The sequence below is a fragment of the Hylaeus anthracinus genome, unplaced genomic scaffold, assembly GCF_026225885.1.
Source record: "Hylaeus anthracinus isolate JK02 unplaced genomic scaffold, UHH_iyHylAnth1.0_haploid 11994, whole genome shotgun sequence".
Lineage (NCBI taxonomy): Eukaryota > Metazoa > Arthropoda > Insecta > Hymenoptera > Colletidae > Hylaeus > Hylaeus anthracinus.
In genome coordinates, this window is record NW_026534341.1 from 5,465,341 (window position 1) to 5,476,711 (window position 11,371).

General features: G+C 31.8%; 2 protein-coding genes across 5 annotated transcripts; one reads left to right on the forward strand and one right to left on the reverse strand.

The window, feature by feature from the left end:
• The first annotated feature begins 3 nt into the window (after positions 1–3).
• LOC128888890 (integrin alpha-4-like) lies at positions 4–4,646 on the forward strand. Of its 4 annotated transcripts, none has more exons than XM_054146071.1 (10): positions 4–648; positions 737–1,037; positions 1,613–1,911; positions 2,057–2,516; positions 2,596–2,741; positions 2,803–3,252; positions 3,319–3,482; positions 3,560–4,056; positions 4,148–4,437; positions 4,511–4,646. In XM_054146071.1, exons 1-10 carry the CDS (start codon positions 250–252, stop codon positions 4,568–4,570), a joined length of 3,066 nt encoding a protein of 1,021 aa, XP_054002046.1. In that variant the 5' UTR covers positions 4–249; the 3' UTR covers positions 4,571–4,646. The 4 variants fall into 4 exon arrangements, with proteins under 4 accessions (XP_054002046.1, XP_054002047.1, XP_054002049.1 ...); XM_054146072.1 differs by having other exon boundaries at positions 3,319–3,430; positions 3,862–4,056; XM_054146074.1 differs by having other exon boundaries at positions 3,319–3,430; positions 3,997–4,056.
• A 566-nt stretch (positions 4,647–5,212) lies between these two features.
• On the reverse strand, positions 5,213–8,054 carry LOC128888893 (protein enabled-like). The gene is made up of 6 exons (XM_054146079.1): positions 7,855–8,054; positions 6,745–7,231; positions 6,135–6,415; positions 5,849–6,068; positions 5,489–5,763; positions 5,213–5,411 (listed from the first exon to the last, which is right to left on the reverse strand). The coding sequence occupies exons 1-6, from the start codon at positions 7,879–7,881 to the stop codon at positions 5,259–5,261; spliced, it is 1,443 nt and encodes a 480-aa protein (XP_054002054.1). The 5' UTR covers positions 7,882–8,054; the 3' UTR covers positions 5,213–5,258.
• Between the last annotated feature and the right edge of the window lie 3,317 nt (positions 8,055–11,371).

Sequence of the window (11,371 nt, forward strand, 5' to 3'; positions counted from 1 at the left end):
GTATGAATTTATTATCTTTACTTTAATTTGAATTTCGCTGTAGATATTACAAACCAATATTGACTCATTCTTACATAATGTCACTGTGGTTTTCACATATACCTGTATATCACTTCCTTCCTGTGATATAGAACCACTTTAATTCTTGTACACATAGTTTTAGGATTAGTACATGTAGTATTTTCTGACTTATAGTTTCCCTAATATTAGCTGCTGTTAGTATTAAACTTTAGCATACCTTTATCAACAATGTTTAGTATGTGGATTTTTGGTTTTACACTTGTAAGTTTGCGATATAGTGTATTGACATACAATTTGGATGTTAATAATGCTGAAGTGTTTAATAGTCCTACAATTTTGATTGATAAACGAAGCAGTTATTTTGGATTCTCTGTTGCACTTTATGCAAATAAAAAAGACTCTCTGCTGTTGGTTGGTGCTCCTAGAGCAAATACAACTACAATAAAGGGTGTAATTGAACCAGGGGTTGTATATCAATGTCCAATTAATGATACGTGTAAAGAGTGGACTTTCGATAAAACTGGAAATGGTCGACACGAACGGTATCCCGATATATATCAGAATAAAAATAATGGATGGATCGGTGCAGCAATTGCTGTAGAAAATAGAAGTGATCCTAGAGTTGTGGTATGTTAACATTTTATTTATGTTTTTATAAGTTTACTTTCGTATTTTCTTTCAAACATAAATTTCGAAGTAATTAAATTTATAATAGGTTTGTAGTCCACGATATAGAAATAAAATGTTTATGAATGGTATCTGTTACTGGATAGCAGTTAAAAACATTGAGTCTAAAAAATTGATTGGAACAATAGATTTCAAGTTGGAAAGGGTAGGACAGGCTGGTTTTTCATTACACATTACATCCAATGAATCACAACAGGCTCTATTAGGTAGTCCAGGTATATTATTAGGGAGAGGTATACCCATGTTAGTTGTAAAATCACTTGACAATAAAATGCAAACACTAATTCCTGCAATTGAAAACGGAATAGTTACGCATGATTCGTATTTTGGTAAATATTACACTTTTACTATTATCATACATTTAACACAATATCTTTTCTAAATACAGTACAACCTCGCTAATCCGATACAGTTCATATTTTACTTCTTTATTTCTTCTACAGACATATTATGAAAAGGAATTTTAATTAAAGAATAGAAACAGACCTACGTTGTCACATAAAAAAACAAGTACAATTTTGGAATCTAGCATCAATGAATAATGTTCATAAATAATAACTTTACAACGACGTTTTTTTTTTAAATTTAATTCTGTACTTTGTAAATTGACATAAAGATATTACTTTACAAGAATATTTAATTTTCTTAAGAGCTCAATGGAAACATGTTTCCTCAAAAATGTTTTTTAACAATACATTTAATTCATTGAATCGTTGATCATAAATTTTATTAAAGGATTCACAGAGTTTTGTCATTAGATAGGATTCACTGTGTATTTAGGTAAAACAGTTATCTAATCTCACAAAATTAATTTTATCTAATTCATGTAGTTTCCAAAATGTGTGTTATAGATTAAAATGTAAATTGTAAAAAAATAAAAAAGAATTTATAATACTTAATCTAGGTTACTCTGTAACATCTGGCTGTTATTTTAAACAAGGAGAATTGTGGTTTGCCTCTGGTGCTCCAAGAGCTGCAGATATGCATGGAAATGTTATTATATTTAGATTTCCTAATGAAAGTAAACAACCTTTACTAGTGAAAAAGAAGGTAGCTGGTGAGCAATATGGTGAATACTTTGGAGCTGCTTTATCATCATGTGATCTTAATGGTGATGGTAAAGATGAATTAATCATTGGTGCCCCGCAATGGGCAAAAGACATAAACGAGGGTCGAATATATGTTTTTAGCACTTCTTATAATGTAAATAAAATTTGTAATATAAGAATAGCAAGAAATGTAATACAATACAAATTACATATAAATGCTAAATTCGTAATTGAACAAAAAAAATTCGTACAATAATTTAATACTTAATGTACGTACTAATTTTACATATTTACCATAGGAAATTTTTGTAAAACAATTATTTGATGGAGAAGTACCTGAAAGTCGATTTGGTTCTGTGATAACTTGTCTAGGAGATATTGATTATGATGGTTACGCTGATATTGCTGTTGGTGCACCATACGAGAAGCAATTTGGTGCAATATACATTTTTAATGGCAATAGTAATGGATTACCTAAATTTTATAGTCAAAAGATAATTGGCAGACAATTTGGGGAAAACGTTCGGGGATTTGGAATTTCAATTTCAGAACCTCGTGACATAAATGGTGATAAATATTCTGATATTGCTGTGGGAGCTTATCTCTCAGATCAGGCAATTTTAATTAAGTCTAAATCAGTTGTTAAAATAACAACAAATTTAAAGTATTTAGAGAAAGAAAAATTACTAAGCAATTCTACATTTTTTATTATCAATGTGTGTACATGTTATGATACAATAAATGAGCCTAAATATCTCCGTGAGTATATGATGAAGGCCATATATATTTATATATATCAATATATATAAAAACCTTGAACAAATTAAATTGTATTTAGGAATTGTTAAATTTTTAAAAATTGATCAAATGTATGGAAGAGCTTTGTACCATGATGTAGGAGGTAATAATGGTAGTGTGTACAAATTTTATGATATGTTACACAAATCTAAAACTTTATGCAGTCCAATTAAGCTATATTTAGAGGTGAGTTATTGTATATTTTTTTTTATGACAAATTTGTATTATATTTGATTAATATTTTTAGAAAAATATTAAAAATGTAATAGATCCACTTGAAATATCTGTATCAGTTACTTTAGAGGAAGAATCACAATCTAAAAATAAAGAGACTAATTCGCATGTTCCCTGTACATCTTGTCCAGTTATAAATAAATATCTGTCTAAAACTGAAGATTTTATCAAATTGCCATTTACGTTAGATTGTGGGGAAAATGATATTTGTATATCAGATATTAGAGTAGAACTTTCAACGAACTTAGAGTTTGATAACAAATTTATCATTGGATCTACAACCACTGTCAAATTTATGATAAATGTTTCTAATTATGGTGAACCAGCATATCAATCTAAAATATTTGTATATATTCCGGAAATATTATCGCTAGCAAGTGTACCTCTTTCATGTATGGAAAGTTCATACCTGCATAATATTTTAGAAGTAATTTGTGATATTGGAAATCCACTTAGACAAAATGTAAGTTTTATCTATTATGTAGGACAATTCTTAAATAAAATTATACAAATTGTATTTTTTTATTAGAAAACATTAATTTTGGAGTTGGATATGAGCAAAGTTCAGTTTGGTATCGATCATGTAGAACTATGGACGAATTTTACAACTCAAAGCAAACGAAAGGACTCACGCAACACGGGTACTTTGTTGACTATCTATTTCGATGTTGATGTCGACGTAGTGGTAGCAGGGTTAATATCACTACACATATTTGTCATTAAGAGATAAAATTAGTTTTATACTTATTTTTTTCGTGCGTATTTCTTAGGAAAGTAAACGGTGACTCATACTCGTATTTTTATAAAAACGAAAAAGAGCAACTCACTAATCTCCAATTCGAGCATATTTATGAAGTTCAAAAATTCGGTGTTAGTCCAATTGACAAAGTTATACTAGCAATTAGTATGCCAACTTATTGGAAAGATTCTAGTGGAGATATACCAATTATTAATATCAATAAAACAATTGGTCAAATGAATGGACAACAATTTAATTGCATGCACTCAAACTATACACCTTCCACGTCTTTAATTGATAGACCTAAAATTCCTCCTATAAATTTTGATTTAGATACACAAGAAAAATTTACATTGGCAACTAATTTTTCAATTAATTTGCCCCCTGAGAATAGATCAGTGTACATTAATTGTACGAACACTAATGTACATTGTACATATATTCAGTGCAACTTGGGTCCTTTTACAGATTTTTCATCTGTTGCTAAACTTTCACTTGTACTGGACCTTTATCTCATAAATTTGAAATGTAAAGTATTTCTTATATATATTTAATATATTTTTAATTCTCAAATATATCTTAACAAAATGCATAATTTGTGCTTCACTTTTTATTGCAGCAAATATGATAGAAGAAAAAGATATCATACTTTTCGTGTCTAATGGAAGTGTTAGCATTATGCAACCATATAATATCCATCAAAAATTTGGACACAAACCTGATAGCACCATTGTAACCACAATGTTTTTAGGGTCACCAATAACTAAGCCAGTTGCTACTTGGATAATAGCTTTATCAATTATTATAGGAATTGTGTTGCTCATATTTTTAATTTTGGGACTGATTACAATTGGATTTTTTAATAGAACAAAGAAGGAGGAACTTGAAGCATTAAAATCTAAAACAGATGTAAGTTTACTATAACTGAAGAATTTTTGTATCCCACAATTAGGAGATACCTAGTACATTTATTATGTTATAGGAAGAACATAATATTATCCTGGAAACAAGTTCATGTAGGAAAGTGCTTGACGAAGAGTAGGTTTACTAATAGAGACAAATATTCAAATTTATATATATATTTCTTATTTCTTATGCATTAAGTAAATAGAATGAATAACAAAGTGTTCTGCATTCAATAAACATATATAAAGCATATATTCTTCTAAGGCTACCAATATTTTTATAAAAATATAATAAATCTTAAAAAATATTAATCTGATGATAAATCTCTATCTTCGGAAAAGCTGTACAACAAATATTTTATTTTGTTACGTTTCTAATTTTCGCCTAACAATAAGATACATGATACTCTGTAAAAGCATATTTGGAGCGGAATTGTCTTAAATAAATAATTTATATACAAAATATCAATTTGCGTGGTATGAGATTCAGGCAATTTGTTCCATCCTTCTGTACTTTATCTATTCAAATATTCTATGCTCGAAATTAAATTAGTCGTACATTTTCTCCAAATAAATATTTTTCTTAATTTCAGAAATTATATAATCTCATCACAATGAAGTGGGTTGTACGCTTCTACAAGTTAAATATTTACAAGCAATATTTTGTAGTAATTAAATTAGCTGCCTTTTACGTTAAAAATATTTAACTTCTTTTGTCATGTTTGCGATAATGCAATGCATTTTAAATTATATGACTATGCAAGAGCATAAAATATTTCTTCTCTGTATATCTTTTTTCTATATGGGTTTTCACTTCAACTTACATTAATCGTCCAAACCTAGGCCTTTTGAAATTTCATCTGCAGTTAATTTATGTCCTGAAGTAGGACTATCAGCAGGTGGAACAGGTTGTGTAGATGGTGGAGTACTTGGCGCATAAGTTGGTGGAGGTGCTGGATGGTTTTCTCCACGGGATTTCTGCATACAAAATAAAATTACGCGATTAGAATATAAAATACATAAATTTGCAATTTTGGAATCATCTTCTTACTTACATCTTTACCATGTTTGCTTAGACCATCCAAAGCAGAGCTGAACAGAGAAGATCCAATTGCAGAACCTATTCCAGATAAAAGATCCGAACCTGAGCTTGACTGCTGGTTAGAATAACCACCAGAAGGTTGATAATTTCCATAACCTCCTGAAGGTTGATATCCTGGTTGTTGATTTCCACCACCTCCGAAAACACCACCAATGATGGATCCTAGGGTTCCTGCTAGTGGATCAGTTGGCTGACTTTGTGGTTGTGCCGGCGCCGCATTATTACCACCTTGTGTAATACATATAGACTCAATTTACTCAAATGTAGTTATAATACCATATATGTTATTTATATATCATGAATCATGGATTACCTAATGCTCCAAGGATAGAGCCTAAGACGCCACCACTTGATTCTTGAGGAGGATAGCCTTGTTGCGCATGCGTGTTGTTTTGCAAAGCATTGGTCACTAAGCTGCTTGCTAAAGCTGCACCAAGAGATCCAAGGTTTCCTAAACCTCCCTCGCTTTCCGTTTTTGTCTTAGAAGCGTCTGATTTTTCATGATCTTTTTCACTTTCATCCTCTTTTTTTTTCTGTAAATTTTAATCAGAATACATTCTTTGAAAGCTATACTATTGTTAGTTACTAAATATACGTACAGTCAGTGCGTGCGCAGCAGTAGCTATGCCTCCCGCAGCAACTAATCCTCCTAATGCTAGACCAACTTTATCTAAACAGGCACTGAATGTACTTTCTTCTTCGGGTTTTTCATATCCAGGTTGGTATCCGTACATGTTTGGGGGATTATAACCTTGTCCTCCAAATGAATTTGGTGGAGGACCATAGCCAGCTGGTGGGGGACCATAACCAGCTAGAGGAGGTGGACCATATCCACCTTGCGGCGTTTGCGAGCCTATCGTTGGATACAATCCACCTGGTGCTAAATTGAATAATTAATATTTATACTATTTATAAAACTTATTGTTAACAAGTAAAATAAAATATCAATTTTATTAACACATTTGCTACTTGTTAGATTTTTGCTAAACTTGTGCTGTATTAAAATTATTTCTATGCTGTAAAGCAAATATTTGTACTTGATAAATAAATGTTTGTAACCAGTGTTGTATGGCAATATATCCAGTTTAATACCAGATAATACGAATTAAAGGTAATCGTATATAGCAAAAATATATACAGATTTGGATCTAAGATGTCAGTAACAAATGTGTTAAAATGTGTACAAAAATATGTAGAATGTTTTATTACGGGGTGGTCCAAAGTTAGCTGCTGGTACATCTGGTGGAGGTGCAGCTCTAGGAGAACGTGGCGGGTCGACAGGAACATTTTCATATGAAATAGAATTTACTTCTACATCTCCGTCGATAACCAAATGTGTAACTTTCTCATAAGGCAATCGGTGAGCAAACTCTGTAAAATGTCTGCCATTTATGGCAATCTTATAAGATGTATGATCGCACAAAAGAAATATCTCAAATTCTTGTCCAGGTTGAATCCACATGGGCCCCTCGTTCTCTTCGATACCCCAATTCATTGATTCTATATGATTTCTAGTAACAAAGCCTTCCGTAAAGCGAGGCGAAACATGGATCGCAATATCATCTCTTGGATTTAATGTAGGCCCCAGCTGATAATTGACAGCAAAACGTACTGCATTCGAAGGAACTTTCCCTTGAATTTTTACCATTTTTCCAGGTACCAGACCACCTTGAACAGCTTCCACACATGGAATTGGCTGTTAAAATTAATAAATTTATTAATATAATATTCATATAATATTTCTTTAATTCATGAGTACATATATGGGAAAAAGATTATGTGACAGTTATTGGTAGACTATTTTCTAAGCTCATATAATGATTATATTTTCTTTTTATAATAACAAATATATATATACATATATTTTTACATAAGTCTTTCCTAAGTTAAATACAAAATATGTAATTCATGTAATTCTGAGTGGTTGTAATAGTACATAAGAAATAGCAAAACTAAGGATGATTTAAAAACATACTATTATACCTATTATTTCTTATATTTAATTTATACATTATGCTATATTACGCGTAATGTACTATAAAAGTACTATTAAGACATAAACGTAATTCTTTAATGATTAATAAATGTTTGCATAGAGTAGTTTCACACTTCATATAATGTATATGTTGAATTTATAGAATTCAAAAATTCGTTGTTTCAGGATTCGTTATTCACGTTATTCGAATAAACGATAAATCACATTTAATTGCAATTAATACGTTATTGCGTATATTAAGTCCGTCTAGATCAATGACAATCACTTTTCTAGCATCACTAAGTTAAGTTGTTTTGTAAATAATTCCATGGAAGAATACTTACAGGATTTAATACTGGTTCAGATGACATTTTTGTCAATTGTTTGTATGTCACAAGTGGCGCTAAGATTTATGTTTTGGTACAAAATTAGAGGATAGCGGACACTGCTTAGTATACGAGGTCGAGATGCGACTTCCCTTCCAATTCTCATAAAACACATCTATTTAGAGTGCTGACGTTTCCAGCTTGAACTGTGGCATTGCGGCACTAACTGTACGTGATGCAACACGGACGCGCAGTGGTTTTCTGCGCACATGCATTTTCAAATTCACGTAGTATCGTGATCGCATCATATTACGAATTAACGATTGATCGATTAATGATTATTTTTGTCGTTAATCGATTACAGAAGCGATAAAAAAATAATCTATCACTGCCGAAGTCAGCCCGAAGGTAGATATCAAACCTCTCTAATTTCGGTTTGAATTATAAGTGAAGAAATGAATAGTTGCATAATACCAGATACTGGCAAAATTTTATTTGAATAATAAACGACGAATAAAAGCACCGTACTGAGATTTATTTACGATGTTTATTCGATTGCTTGGTTATTGGTTGTTAGACAAACTTTTATTCTTATCTAATTTTGTCAGTATATTCACATTCTTTACTTTTTTTTGCATATCCATATAATTTCACATCATTATTATCATAAATCAACTTCTAATTGTTGATTTGCACACTAATAATTGACCGATATTAAGTTTTTTAAATAAATAAAAAAAAATAAGGAAAATGTAGCGCCATCTCTCGGCGAACAACCCAAGTTTGTCATGAAGTAGTTTCCACCTCGCGCCGCTAGATGTCGCAACAAACATGAAATTATTCAAAACATGAATTCTCTACTTTTCTCTGCATATAAATGTAATTTTGCACCATATTTATGATAATCCAACTTCTAATTGTTGATTTGTACAGTAATAATTGACTAACGTTTAGTTTTTTAAATAAATAGTAATAACGAAATATGTAGCGCCATTTAGCGGCACGAGGTGGGAACTATTTCATGTCAAACTTGGGCAGTTCGCCGATAGATGGCGTCACATTTATTGTTATTTTTATTTCTTTAAAAAACTAGGCATTAGACAGTTATTAGTATTCTAATCGACAATTATTAGTTAAACTATAGGGATGTATGTTGAATGATGACATACGGCGGTGTATGACGGACGACGTGTTGCTATGACGACGAAATATATTTAATTCATAATCACCGAATGATATGATTCGTTAATATTTAACAGTCTCTTCGGATGGTACAAGTTCCAATTTTACAGAGTACCGGTACGGAACAAGTGGCTCCATTAAAATTATCGCTCAATGATTGCGCAATTAATTGATAGAACAGTTACAGTTGAGCACGCGCGTATTATCGCCTACGCTCATTTTTGCCCGTACATTGTTTAACGCTAACAGGAAACTAAATAAACCGTTCATTGAGATATACCAGTCGCTGGCGCGAAAGAGAATTATCTTGGCGTGGAACAAGTAAACAACTGAACTGGAGCAAGTTAACCCTCTGTGGTCAATTGGCACCGTTAATATAATTATAATCGTAATTATAATCACCACTAAAATTGATGAATGCGATAAATTCTGGAATATTTATCAAATTCACCAATGATTTTATATAATCCCCAACTCGTAATGGGGAATGTGATAAACTTGTTAATGCATATGCTGTCTACACAGAAATACTGTCTGAGTAGGTTTAGACCTAGTCTTTCGTTGGACATTATCACGCGAGAGGCTGCGAATAACAATATTTTATAATTTAAAATTAAAAATTCAATTAACGGTTATTTTTAAGTCACATGGATGTAGCGTGAACATTTATTCTAATCGTCCATTTTTAGTATTCATGTATCGATTTGTTGATTTAGTCAAATATGGATTTAGCCGTCAAGGGGTGGGAGGGTTTCGTGGTAAGTGTACGGCTGTAAGGACGTTAAATTGAAATTTCCAAAAATTGTTATCATATTATAAGCAATTGAATTTGTCTTCTTGTCAGTTACAATATTACAATAATTCAAATACTTCATGTCATTAAAAAAAAAGGCCGATGAATAAAAATGAATAAAATACAAGGAAACGTATCGTGACCACAAATTGTGGATATTATCTAACTATTTAGGAGTTCATACATGCAAGGTGTGTCACTATATAAAGTATCTGAAGCGTGCAAGGGATAGGCATCGGCACACCTATAATAGGTCGGATATAAATCAAACGATTCAACTGGCAAACGACTTCATCGATCTTGTCAATTCATTTTTGAAATAATTTCCAATCGTATTTCAATACAGGATAAAATTAATGTAATTTACTAGAAACTCATGTATGAAATTCATGTATGATCACGGATAACTTAAGAAATGTGCATCGGATCAAAAAACATCTCGTTTAATTATTTAATTAACTTATGTAATTGTCGAAATATTATAGGCTTCTGTGATCTTTTTCGGATCGTTTCGAAGCAACGGAAAACGAACTGTTTAGAGAACGTTTGAGAATAATTTTTTCTACGAAGGCATGGTAGGTAGAGGACTGAACCAATGTAAGGACTCCTCGACGAGATCAATAAGCAACGTAAGCGGACCCTTCTTCGCAAGGCTTTCAATGCTTTCTTATAAGCAGCCTACGACACCGATTGCTTTATACGCCATACACTCGTCCTATCCATCCTTACACATCCAGGTGTTCTCCATTGTATGAACCGCTCACGTTCATACACATATCTATTCAATTGTTTGAGGCACGCATTCGTAAATACGGATTTTAACACAGGTCTGGACATAAATATATGAATTGACATAATTATTTAGGAAAATAGGAAATAATTATTTGAAGTTAAAAGTAATATCAATTCACTTGAAATAATTGCTATTACAAATAACGAATTATTCGCTAATTTTTTCATTTCAAATTTAACGAAAGGAAACAGCCTTAAAATAATATAATTATTATTTAAGAGGTTTTAAATAAAATTCGATGCATCGTTTCGTAACATCTTTTAATACAAAATATATAACATTTACAATGACAAAATATCGAATGCAATCATACATATCGTACAATGAAGTACTATAACAGTGTCGCGAAATAAAATTCGATACATCTTTTCCTAACATTTCTTAATAATAAATTATATAACATTTACAATGACAAAATATCGAATACTTTGTTGAACGATGAAGTAATTTTAACAAACGATCCTTCGATTATTTCGAACCGTACGCATTCCATGAAACAATTACCCTGCAATTCTTTGGTACGTATACAGGGTGTCCCAAAAGTCGGGGACGAGCCGGAAATGGGGGGTAGCTGAGACGATTCTGAACAACAATTTCCTTTGCAAAAATGTCGGATGGGGCTTCGTTAAGGAGATATTAAGAGAAAACCCCGACCAATCAGAGCGCGCGTAGACCGTTGGAGCGGCCGCGGTAGCGAAGGCTACGCGCTAGGCGGCAGCGTCAATGTCCTTCGATGCACGTCGAGTCACTTGTTCGCGTACAAGCGC

Excerpts from the sequence above, each read along its gene's own strand:
- LOC128888890 (XM_054146071.1), top strand. The coding sequence starts at position 250 with ATGTTTAGTATGTGGATTTTTGGTTTTACACTTGTAAGTTTGCGATAT. Across the intron at positions 2,517-2,595 it reads AAATGAGCCTAAATATCTCC|GAATTGTTAAATTTTTAAAA; the intron begins GTGAGTATATGA and ends AATTGTATTTAG. Across the intron at positions 3,483-3,559 it reads GTCGACGTAGTGGTAGCAGG|GAAAGTAAACGGTGACTCAT; the intron begins GTTAATATCACT and ends CGTATTTCTTAG.
- LOC128888893 (XM_054146079.1), bottom strand. The coding sequence starts at position 7,881 with ATGTCATCTGAACCAGTATTAAATCCT. Across the intron at positions 6,416-6,744 it reads AGCTAACTTTGGACCACCCC|CACCAGGTGGATTGTATCCA; the intron begins GTAATAAAACAT and ends TATTCAATTTAG. Across the intron at positions 5,412-5,488 it reads TAAGCAAACATGGTAAAGAT|AAATCCCGTGGAGAAAACCA; the intron begins GTAAGTAAGAAG and ends TTTTGTATGCAG.